This window comes from Eutrema salsugineum, unplaced genomic scaffold (genome assembly GCF_000478725.1).
Source record: "Eutrema salsugineum unplaced genomic scaffold, Eutsalg1_0 scaffold_7, whole genome shotgun sequence".
Taxonomy (NCBI): domain Eukaryota; kingdom Viridiplantae; phylum Streptophyta; class Magnoliopsida; order Brassicales; family Brassicaceae; genus Eutrema; species Eutrema salsugineum.
The window spans coordinates 8,976,610-8,988,818 of NW_006256486.1; the positions used below are offsets into that span (position 1 = coordinate 8,976,610).

Genomic DNA, 12,209 nt, shown 5'->3' on the forward strand with positions numbered 1-12,209 from the left:
AAACGACTGATATATCCACTACAACATCTATGTGAGTCGCTGCGACATCGATCTCACATCTCTACAGTGGCTAAATTTTACACCTGTGATAAACAGTCAATTAGACATCAACACAACTTTATAATTTTTTTTTTCATAATATAATAAATACCTGTTCATCCGATAATATGAGCTCCAGGGAAGAACGTTTCAAAATTAGCATATGCACCCACGTCTGTAAAACCTTAACAAAGATAGTACAACCATCTTTGGAAGGTCTCCAACGGGACACACACCCTCTAAAACACATTGAACCAAGAGAAACTGTATAAGTACACACCGAATTCTGGTATCCCGATATACTAATATTCTTTTCGATGAGTATATCATTCGGTTCGACGTTTTGATGATCCTCACTATCATCGTCACTTTCAGTCTCATCATCCAACATAACACCTTCATCATCATCCTCATCATCATCAGTCGAATCAGCATCGTCATCATCTTCATCTTCATCATCACCACTATCACCTTCCGAGTTATCACTTGAACCATCAGATCCTTCACAAGACTCACCGTCGTCAATAAAATCATCTTCAGAATCGTATTCATCTGTTTGGTCCAAATCATCGGTATCATCGTGCGACTCGGCATCAGACCCCATGTAATCCTCAAAACCATAATCATCATCAGTACCACGGCTAGACAGCACCTCGGTATCATCAGACTCATTATCTTCTGCATAGATAAACATATGAAAAAAACAACGTAGTTAGAATTTAAAAATAAATATTAAAATAAGGGAAAAAATGGTGCTCAAAGCAAAAAACAAACCATTGAAACCATTAGATTCTTTATATATTTATAATCCAAGCCTTCCTCGCAAAATCCTAAAGAAAGGTCTTGTGAGCATGATCGCTCGAATTAACATGATCAGAACCTAAATGCACAAAACGAACATCAAAACAAACATAAACACATATAAAAAAATTAATATACATCATTAACAAAATTATATTACAGGAAGAGCAGAAATACCTCCTTTCAGAAATACCTCCTTTGATCAAAAACTTTTGATCAAGAATAGATATATAATACGCAGAATCAAGATCTATATAAAAAATGAATACGTTAGTAGAGTAATATATAGTAATGATACGAAATTGTAAGATTAAGATACAACACTACGAAATATACAAAATTGTAAGATTAAAATTGTAAGATTAATAATAAGCCTAGTTATCAAAATCTATGGACGAAAAAATTTTAGAATCATTAAAAATGTAGAGAGCATATATATTATTATTAATTTGAGGAGAGCTAGATATATACCCGAAGCAGTAGACGAAACTTCCCAAGTAATCATGACTTTTGATGGATGATCAAAGCTGTACTTAGACGAATACATGGTTAGGTTTGCATGCAAATAGACAAACATGATGAATCTTTTCTAAAGAGATCCAAAAAGTTAATGCTATTATAAAAACCCTAGCAAAATAAACACGGAACTCTAACAGAGAAACTAAACTGTAAATTATGAGATGATTGTTTGAAAACACTCATATTTATACGTGTAAACAACCTAGAGTTTATTTTTTTATGAAAAAATACTAAAAGGTAATTCTTGTTCTATATACGATATTATCTTCCCATGAAAAAAATGTAAAGATTCCATTCTAGATAATAAAAAAAGAAATTATGACATATTTCCATTTGCAAAATATTTAAAACACTCATATTTATACGTATAAACAACCTAAATTTTATTTTTTTTATGAAAAATACTAAAAGGTAATTCTTGTTCTATATACGATATTATCTTCCCATGAATTTTATAGTTATTAACCATAAAAAATGTAAAGATTCCATTCTAGATAATAACTAAAGAAATTATGACATATTTCCGTTTGCAAAATATTTAGCAAATAAAAATTATTTCCAAACATTGAATTGTAACAAAAATCTAAAAATTAAAAAAAATCTAACTCCATGACTCGAACCCGTGAGTTTTCGCTGAACGGACAAAGCACCTAACCAACACAACTACCATCTCATTCAGTGTAAATGATATATTGGAAGGTATGTATAATGTTTCTGTATTTCCACGTAGAGTAACCAATCGCCAAAACCCTAGAACAAAACGTAAAAAAAAATAGTAAATGAATATAAGCGGAGGCAGAAAATATTTATTTATATAGAAAACGATTCCGGGTTTATGTGTTTCCTTATTTATTTGTTCATTATTGATATGATCAACTATTTCTTCATAATTATCATAAACATGGGCTTGTGCTCACTTTTCTCTAGATCTGATCCACGATTGGTTAAAAAACTGATTTAAAAAGAGAGAAATTTAGAAAAAAAAAACACAATTAAATTAGTCTAAGATTCGAATTTGCTACGTATGAGATAAGAATTCGGGTCACTAACCATTGTAGTTTGTGTTATTTTTTTGTTAACCAATGAGCAGTTAAATATATATATTTTTATTATCGACAAAAAAATGTTATTATGCCATATATTTTCTGTGGGCTATAATTTTATTGTGTATTAATTATGGAATATTTCTTTTTAATCAGATTTTCTTTTTAATTGCAGAATAATCAACTAACCAATCAGAATATAATATTTTCATTAATGGCATAAGTGTAATTTAACACATTCCACCAAAACGACAGAAAAAATAATAATAATTAATTTATATCAACCAATCAGAACATAACATCAGCTGACCAATCAGAACATAAGGAATTCATTAAACAAAACGACACAAAAATTTGTGCGTTAAACCACAGTCCGATTCACTTCTTAAATACTATAATAGATATCAAAAAGGATATTAACAAGATATTTTAAACAATACTAGCATAATATTCCTATACTAGATAGTAATCCACACCTGCACAGAGTGAAATATCTTCAATTTTCTAGAGTCGGTAAGTCTAATTTGGATCTCAACATGAGAATTGAAAATCAAGTTTTTATCTAAGATCTGAAAAATTAACTTTTACGAAATGCGTTAACAACTTTTACATGAGAATCTATTGACATGATAGACTGAGTAGTTATGTGGATGTGCCATTAGGTAATGCTTTGCTAGGTTTTGGACGATAAAGTTGGAGAAAGTTATATGATGAAATACAGGTGAGATGTCATTTATGGCCATTGGTGTACGTTGTTGGCGAATTGGAGGCTATAGGTGTGAGTTTAACTGGTATTGGTCAAGGAATGCATCAGTGAGTTTCAGATTGAAATCTATTGGCATAATTGAATCGAGTGTTTGCGAAGATAGGCGAATATTGCATAGTTTTATCGAGTTTTAGAAGACATATTTCAAAATCATTTCTAACAATATTTATATTCATTTTATTAGCTAGGGTAATGCAAATTTCATTTTAGAGATAGCCAACAAAAAGTGTATGAGGGGGAGAAGGATAACAGATTCTTCTGTTAGCCTATAAAACTACTTCCAAAAATATAACATGATTATTCTCTACTCTTTCATGAAAATTGTTTTCAATTTCTCTTATTTATGTTAATGGTTGTATTAAAAATGTTTCTGTATTTTTGTAAACATTAATTTGCCATAATAAAAAAAAAAAAAACTAGCAAGTCTACTAATCTAATATATAATGGGAGAGTTTTCTCTCCATTTAGGGTGTCCACATCAGCATAAGAAGAAAATTAAAATTAATAACTCAATAATTTATACACCTTAAAATAATATTATTTTCATTTAAAAATAAAAGAAAAACAATAATACTAAAGTTAATGATTTCATTAGTTCACACATTGTTTATAATCATTATTTTTTATCAAGAAGAAGCAGAGTAAAAGCTGGGAAAAATAATAAAAAGTAGTTAAAGAAAAAGACGATGATGAAAATGAAACTCAAGGCGATGGAAAAGAATAAGAAAAAAATGAGGAAAAAAAATCAAAATATAAAGAAAAGCATGTAGGTGAAGATGAAAAATACATATAAGAGATACTAAAAATAAGAGACAAACAAAATCAGAAAAAAAAGATGAAAAAAAAACCGAAAGAAGAAAAAAAAGAAAAAATAGAAGTCAAAGAAGATGAAGATGAAGATGAAAAAAAAAAAGATAAAGAAGAAGAGGAAGAAAAACACAAAGCTGGTAAAACAGAATATCAGAAAATACAAAGACAAAAATGTTGAAGATGAGAAAGGAGACTGAAAATGAAAATAATATACTATGTTAATATGATGATGGAAAAAAAAGTCTAATAAAATCAAGAAAAAATAAGAAAAAGAATATGATGAAATAGCTGTTTAAAAAGGGGGGATTGCTAAAAATAGGCCACAATTTGAATGCAAATGCAAAAGTATACCCCAAATTCAACCTATTGCAAAAATAGGTCAAAGGGGTAGAGAAATTATTATTATCTCCTACATGAGTAAACAAAAAAACGGAGGGCTCTATGACAGTTTAACCCTGCGAAGTCTGCAAATATTAATGAAGTCTGCAGAGCAGACTTATAAGAAGTCCGCTATATTATTAAATCTTATATTTAAAATTTAAAATTATATAAAAATAATTTAAACTGAAATTTGTTTCTATAAATCAAATGTCAACAAGTATGATCTATATAAATTATAATTTAATAAAAATAAATCATTTTAAACCATCTAAGATAAACATCAAAAGTGAATAATTTTAAAGTAGGATTGTAGACTTCTTTATAAGTCTGCTCAAACCGTAAACGAAATTAAAATAAAATATTGATTTAAACCGGAAATAATTAATCTAACCAGATATAACCGGATATTTTTGCCCTGTTATATAAATGAGATTTTACCCTAAATCAGAAACTCTCCACTTTGATCCCTCTCTCCAAAAACGGCGCTGCATTTTCTTTGTTGCTGTAATCCTCTTTCTTGCTGCTCTCCATTTTTGCTATGTTCTTCGTTCACTTGAGTTCGGATCTGCAATCATCTACAACAAGGACCAAGCTTGGGACGACTACGTAAGAATCTGTCCCATTTAATTATTTTACAAATTTTTGTTGATTTCATCTTCTTCTAATGCTATTTTGGTCGTTTTCTTTGTTATTGCAGTGGATTTTCTGGGTGGGACTATTCGTTGGTGCAACTCTTATGGCTCTCTACCAACAGCTTGTCATCAGAGCAATTCCATTCATGACCACAAGCTGATTTCTTTCTTAGATTAGTCCCTTTCTTTTTTAAGTTTTTTGTTTTTTTTTTTCACAGAGGCTTTTTCCAGTGTATTGTTCTCATCATTTTCCTATTTTATTTTCTTTCTCTCGGATCCATTGTTTGTATCCCATGTTCAAAAAAGCGGCCGCCAAGACCGATTAGTCGTTTAAGACTTGAAATCAAATTCTTTGAAAATTTTTTTTTTCTTCGTTTAAGACTTGAAATCAATATATGTATGCCAGATCTATAAGATTTAGGTGAGAATACTAAGAATAATGCAAAAAACTGATTGATTATGTGAAAAAATTGGCTTGCAGCCACGAAAAAGAGTTTCAGAACTCGAAAAACCTAGATAGAAGATGAAAACAAAATTATAATTATGCCCTTTTTAAAAACAAAAAGAATAACCAAAATTGGAAGTATAATGGTTCGAACCCACGTACTTTGGGCAACAAGTGGGTCTGTTTCCACCAGACCACAAGAGTTTGTTAACGTTGTATGCGTTAATAAAGTAATTTATATACTATCAAGACCGTTAACAAAAGTGGCCAATAGTTAAAGTTGAGGACAAACCATGACAGGTAAATGCAAGAATAACTGATTTTTCAAACTTATACAAATGCAAGAACAATAACAAATAAAAATAATTGAAAGGAAGTAGACTTCTAAACTTTTTTAGAAGTCTGCAAAAATAGATAAATCAAACAAGAAAATTCATTACTTTGTAATTATAACACATAACAACGTCAAACTCATATAGATGCAACACAAAAAACAAATAAACATGTCAAAACAAGAAAATCATTTTTACAAGTAACAAATATTTCAAAAATGAATTTTTAAGAAAAATAATTAGGCAGACTTCTTATGTAGTCTGCTATGATATGCTAATACGTAACAGTAGACTTCATCTACAGACTTCTTTAGAAGTCTGCTTAGATGTGCTAATTACCTTTCAAACCAAAAAAAATTCATAACTTTATAATTATAACACATAAACACACCAAACTCATATAGGTGCAAGAATCATACATAAAATGCATTTACAATTTTAAATTAAAAAAAAACATTACAAATACTTTATAAAATGCATTTTAAAAATTTTTAAAAATACAGACATCCGTTCAAAATCCGCCGGGGAAATTTCACGTTGAAGTCTTCTAAAAAAAAATTATTTTTGCATTTGACCAAATATTTGACTTTTCATAGTAGACTTCTTTTTGCAGTCTGCGAGAAGAAAAGGTTATTTTTGCAATTGACCAAAAGTTTGACTTTTAGAGCAGACTTCTTAAGAAGTCTGCTGACGAGTAAAAGAAGTCTGCTATAGTAAAGAAGTCTGCTATAGTAAAGAAGTCTGCTTATGAAGTCTACTCTACAAAAGAAGTTTACTCAAGGTTATTTTTGCAATTGACCAAAAGGTTGACTTTCGAAGCAGACTTCTTTAACAGTCTGCTTGTAGGTCAGATTTGCATTTGACCGAATCTTAATTAAATAAATAGCAGACTTCTAAAAGAAGTCAAAAGTGGTCAAAATCTTGGTCAATTGCAAAAATAACCTCTCGAGTCAAATTACGAAATAGCAGACTTCTAAATAAAAGTCAAAGTTCTTCAATTTTTTTGGTCAAATGCAAAAATAACATTTTCTTCTCGCAGACTGCAAAAGAAGTCTACATGATTTTTTTGTTTACAAAGGACAATTCGCCTGCTTACACAAATATTAAAAAAAAAAAGTCAATTGCAAATCTAACCTCTGCAGACTGAAAAAAAGGTCTGCTTTCGCGAAACAGAGCTAAATGTTAAAGAAAATGAAGTAGATGTTTACCTACTTCCAATTTAAACTCGATTAACTTTGACAAACACCCAAAATTTTGTATAGCACCGATAACAAACTAGCTAAGTCGTTGTTATGCAAGAATCTCCAAAATAGATGATTTATGAAATTGGAATTTATAAAAATGAGCATGAAAGAGTTTTTTAGATAAAATTGGAGAGAAATTTGTAGGTAAAATGAAGTTATAAGCGATACAATAAGCATTTAAGGCTTCAAAATTGGTTGGGCAAACATTTAGAGCTTCAAAACTGGTTGGTAATGGTGGTTGGCAAAATTGAAGAAGATGGCATTTTCGTAAATAAATGATATATTTTAGGATATTTGTGTCTTTTTAGTATTTTTAAGAAAAAACAAAAATTAAAAACATAATGGCATTTTTGTGAATATATGTGGTTGTAAGAAGATAGTAGGGAGAAAGTGGCATTTATTAAAGAGGGAGAAAAAAGATGTTACTTTTGCATTTGACTTCAAATTGTGGGTTATTTGTGCAAGTACCCCATTTAAAAATGAAATATGATAAAAATCTAAACCCACAAATTTTAACATTAAAATATATGTAAAATATGCATTTAATATATGTATATTTATATTAATAATTCGTATATTTAGTACAAATTAAATAAAATAAAATAAATTCTAATTTAAAGATGAGAAAAAAAAAACAAAAAATTTAAATAACAAACTATGAGAATATGAAAATAAAGAGAGAGAAATTTGTTGTTATATAGAAACACTATTAAAAATAACTAACAGAACACAGTCATTGTTAACATAATACAAACCATAAAAATTATTTATTAAACTAAGAAAATAAATTTATCAAACAAACTAATTTAAGAAATAGCATATATAAACATGAACATATGTTAAAATCTGCGTGAGACTCAACCCTAGTTCTTAAAATTAATAGAATCTTTTAGCGAAATCTCAATTTCAATAAATCTATAGATTATTGCTTTTGAATTTTAGTAAAATAAGATATACATGATTATATGTTTTATATACTTAAAATTAAATATTTGCTGTTAATAAATGTTGGTTTGTTTTTTTTTTCCGACGAAAATGAATATATTAATTTGACATAACAAAGTCAGAATACAAAGTTTCAGTTAACCAAATAGGTAAATACATACAATCAGAATAGAAAACGTTATTGTACGGGCCTTTACGAGCTAATTTATGAGCAACAGAGTTTGCATCTCTCTTAACATGTAAGAAGCTTATTTGGTGAAATCTATTCTTCCATAGTTTAATGTCGGTAACTAAGTTGTACATTTGGAAGTCCTCTTTTACATCATGTAAAATATCCACGAGCACTTGACAGTCACCTTCAAACTGAATATCAGTATATCCTCTGCTCCAAGAATTTTGCATTGCTGATAACAATGCCTTACCCTTTGCTTCAAGACTTGTTAGGGCAAGACCAAGATTAACTGACCCCCAACTTTTTGCGTACCCCAAATGGTTACGGACAATCCATCCACCTATAACTCTCTTTGAATTCAGGTCATAAGCTGCATCGTAATTGCATTTAAGTGTTTCCACACTAGGCCGAATCCATGACGAAACTCGAGAGTCGCTGGTGGATATCATCGAAGGGTGATGTTCTTTATTGTTCCTTGTAGCAAATCCATTCTTGTACATCCGCCATGGCAAGATCCACATCTTTTGGTTTGTTCGGTTAGGTTTAAAATAATCGTCCTCAGTTCTTTTACATTCGATTCGATTTATTTGGTTTTACGTTAAACCTTTGGTTCAGGTTATCTATGATCTGGTTTGGTTCAACAAAACAAAGAATTCACTTGAGCAAAAATCCACAACACATTAGCCCCAAAACGCCTCCATAAACCTCAAGAGCGACTCATTTCAAGAGAAATCGCTTTCTCTCTTCTTCTCTTTGGCTATCGAAAATGGGAACCCTAGGACGAGCAATTTACACTGTGGGTAACTGGATCCGCGGGACTGGCCAAGCTCTTGATCGCGTCGGTTCTCGTCTTCAAGGGAGCCCCTACTTCCAGGAACACCGTAAGCCAGTTTTTGAACCCTAGATCCAATCCATTTCTCTAATTTGTGACCTCACCAGGACGAATTCTGTTACCATTGCCCTGATTCTCGGTGTTTATGGTTAGATTGATAACTTCGATTCGGGAAATTTTTTGGGTTTGATCGGGATCGATTTGCTTTTCAGTATCGAGGCATCGGACGTTGATGAATGTGTTTGATAAATCTCCATTGGTGGATAAAGATGTGTTCGTGGCTCCGAGTGCCTCTGTTATTGGTGATGTTCAGATCGGGAAACGCTCCTCCATTTGGTATGGGTGTGTTCTTCGAGGTGAGGCTTTTTGATTTTTCTTTTCCACTAACTATAAGGGAATAGAGAAAGTCTTTGACTTTAAACAAGATTTTCGAGATTTGAAGGCGTTTGGTACCAAATTTGCAGCATTGTACTGTACAAGCTCGTGCACATTAGTCACAGTTTAGTCTTCTGTTTGCCTCAACTGTTAATAGTGCTAAGGAAAATCCAACTGAATCGTAATACAAATCTAGTAGTTTCGTTTGGTAAGACTTTTTAATGTGAAACTAGTTAAGAGGGAATGAAGTTTTCTTTGCCTTTTAATCTCGATATTGCTCTGTTATTGGTTACTGTCCTGATCATCTTTGTTGGTTTTCACCGGATATCCTTGGTTCTAGGCTTAGTGTACTGTTGATGAAATATCATGAAGAAGCTGGGAACCTCATTGTATATATGATATGGGGTATTAACTTGTGCAGGTGATGTGAATAACATCAGTGTTGGATCCGGGACGAATATCCAGGACAATTCTCTTGTACATGTTGCAAAAACCAACCTAAGTGGGAAGGTTCAACCTACTATAATTGGGGACAATGTTACAGTAGGTAAACCTTAATAAGCGACTTTTCAGTTTCTGAGAATATCTGTTTTATGTTGTGTCGCATGGTTGTTATATATATATTGTCTGTAAAATGAAACCGAGCAGGTCATAGTGCTGTCATACATGGGTGTACTGTTGAGGACGAGGCCTTTGTTGGCATGGGAGCTACACTACTCGATGGTGTCGTGGTTGAGAAACATGCCATGGTTGCTGCTGCTGCCCTTGTGAAAGAGAACACTCGAATCCCTTCTGGAGAGGTTTCTTCCTGCTCACTTTTATTTTATTTTTGTGGTTTACCGCTTTACTTGGTTTGTGTTAAGACTGGAATCGGAAACTGCTTCATTACAGTCTAGATTGATTACAACCAGAGAATTAAAGGTATCAAGAACCAACGATCGAACCCTAGGTTTTGTTAACGAGAACCCAGAATCTGTCCCAAGCCTAAAAGGCCCCAATCCAAGCCCTCACTAACTGGTAGCTAACCAAGCAGCACCATATAATCTGCTGCATTCAGTAATAGGGTAGCTATAATAGATCTACAGTTATGGCGTCACTAGCTGTACTTCTTCAAGTAGACACTGTTGGTTACTTAAATGCTATACCTACAAATCGTGTTTCATTTGAACTACTTTCTTCAACCATCAAATTGAGAATATATATGCAATGGAGATATCTACAAGTTATCATCAATTGATATGGCAGGTGTGGGGAGGAAACCCGGCAAAGTTCATGAGAAAGTTAACAGATGAAGAGATTGAATATATCTCAAAGTCAGCAGAGAACTACATCAATCTCGCACATATTCACGCAGCGGAGAATTCAAAGTCGTTTGATGAGATTGAGGTTGAGAGAGCGCTTAGGAAGAAGTATGCACGCAAGGATGAGGATTACGATTCAATGCTTGGGATTGTCCGTGAAACTCCAGCCGAGTTGATTCTTCCCGATAATGTCTTACCGGAAAAAACTACCACCAGGGTTCCGACTACACATTACTGATTCACCCGTCTCAGGTTGTTTTTGTTTGTGTGTTAAATCATTTCAAGACAGGATTTATTCTCTGGAAAGTCAAGAGAGAGATTTTTTTTTTTTTGGTTTTCCCTTTTTCTTCCGAGCAAGCAGGGGATTTATCATACTCTTGCTCAATAATGCCGAAAAAACATGTACTGTTGCATTATGTCATCACATTGCAGAAAGAGAACGAGCTGCCTTTATTTTTTATCTCTCTGATTTTCTGCTTTTTGTAAAATTGTAATGAACGATTAAGACCAAAAGGGTATCATGATGCCTTCTTTAGGTTTAGTGACAACTTTGACTGGCACTCTAGTGTTGAGATGTTAACTAGGGCTTACAGTTAGCGAGCTTAGACAAACTTACTCTTTAGGCTCGTATATGAAACAAATTTAAACAGGGTTAAACGATTAGGCTCTGGTGATGGAAATCGGAGAATCGTCAAGTTTCAAAGAGGAAAAGCTATGCCATAAACTTGTTCAATGGAGGCTATGGAGCAGATTTAAGTACTATTGGTGATGTTACCTTCTCAGCCATGGCTAGTCTTATCTTTAAGAGTCAATTGCTGTAGAAAGAATAAGGAAGAAAGAAGATGACCAAGACATGGCTTCAAGGAACCAAATTATATTTTAAACGGGTCAATGTCATTTTAACCAATCTAAAAAATATAAATTATGGATTTCTTCAGCGGGGCGGGCCAAACGGGCCGGATCCCTAATAATGCATAATCTACGTATGAAGAACCGGCCTTGGGGCGAAGCTCATAAAGCAAATGCTTTAGGCGCCAAATAATATAAGTAATTTTGGGGCATCAATTTCAATTATCTTCCTTTCGTATAGTTGTCTGAATTTTCGTATAGTTGTCTGAATTGCTTATCATCTCCTTACAGATGTTGGGTTCGAATTCCAATTCTTCCTTCTTCTTCATTTTTTTCCTTTGTCTCAAACAATAAGGATTTTATTTCCTGTTTTTGACACGTTTACTTTACTTTAATTAAATAATATAAATTATAAAATAACTATTTTTTTAAAAGCCTAGACAAAAAAATCATCTTCTCTTTATTCTTTCATCATCAAAATTTTGTTGCGACTCTCACAATTCCTCTAAATCGCTATTGTTTTGCCTTCTATTCATGTATGTTTTCTTCTTCATCTCTTATTTCTCATATTTTTCTTTTCGTTAAAATTTTCAGTTTTTTTTCAGAACTTTCTGTCATTTTGGAAACATAAGTTCTTGTTGGGTTCTAATGTTCTCTCATGTTTAAAAAAAGTTGAGAGATTTGATGAATTTTTATAAACTAAAGTTAATTTCAAAATGATCG

The 12,209-nt window shown here is 32.0% G+C and overlaps 1 protein-coding gene across 1 annotated transcript; it reads left to right on the top strand.

Moving 5' to 3' along the window:
• Nucleotides 1-8,777: 8,777 nt before the first annotated feature.
• LOC18010464 (gamma carbonic anhydrase 2, mitochondrial) lies at nt 8,778-11,106 on the top strand. Its single transcript, XM_006393541.2, has 5 exons — nt 8,778-9,010; nt 9,174-9,317; nt 9,758-9,883; nt 9,985-10,136; nt 10,582-11,106. The coding sequence occupies exons 1-5, from the start codon at nt 8,896-8,898 to the stop codon at nt 10,873-10,875; spliced, it is 831 nt and encodes a 276-aa protein (XP_006393603.1). The 5' UTR covers nt 8,778-8,895; the 3' UTR covers nt 10,876-11,106.
• The last annotated feature ends 1,103 nt before the right edge of the window (nt 11,107-12,209 follow it).

Excerpts from the sequence above, each read along its gene's own strand:
- LOC18010464 (XM_006393541.2), top strand. The coding sequence starts at position 8,896 with ATGGGAACCCTAGGACGAGCAATTTACACTGTGGGTAACTGGATCCGC. Across the intron at positions 9,011-9,173 it reads CCCCTACTTCCAGGAACACC|TATCGAGGCATCGGACGTTG; the intron begins GTAAGCCAGTTT and ends TTTGCTTTTCAG. Across the intron at positions 9,884-9,984 it reads TGGGGACAATGTTACAGTAG|GTCATAGTGCTGTCATACAT; the intron begins GTAAACCTTAAT and ends GAAACCGAGCAG.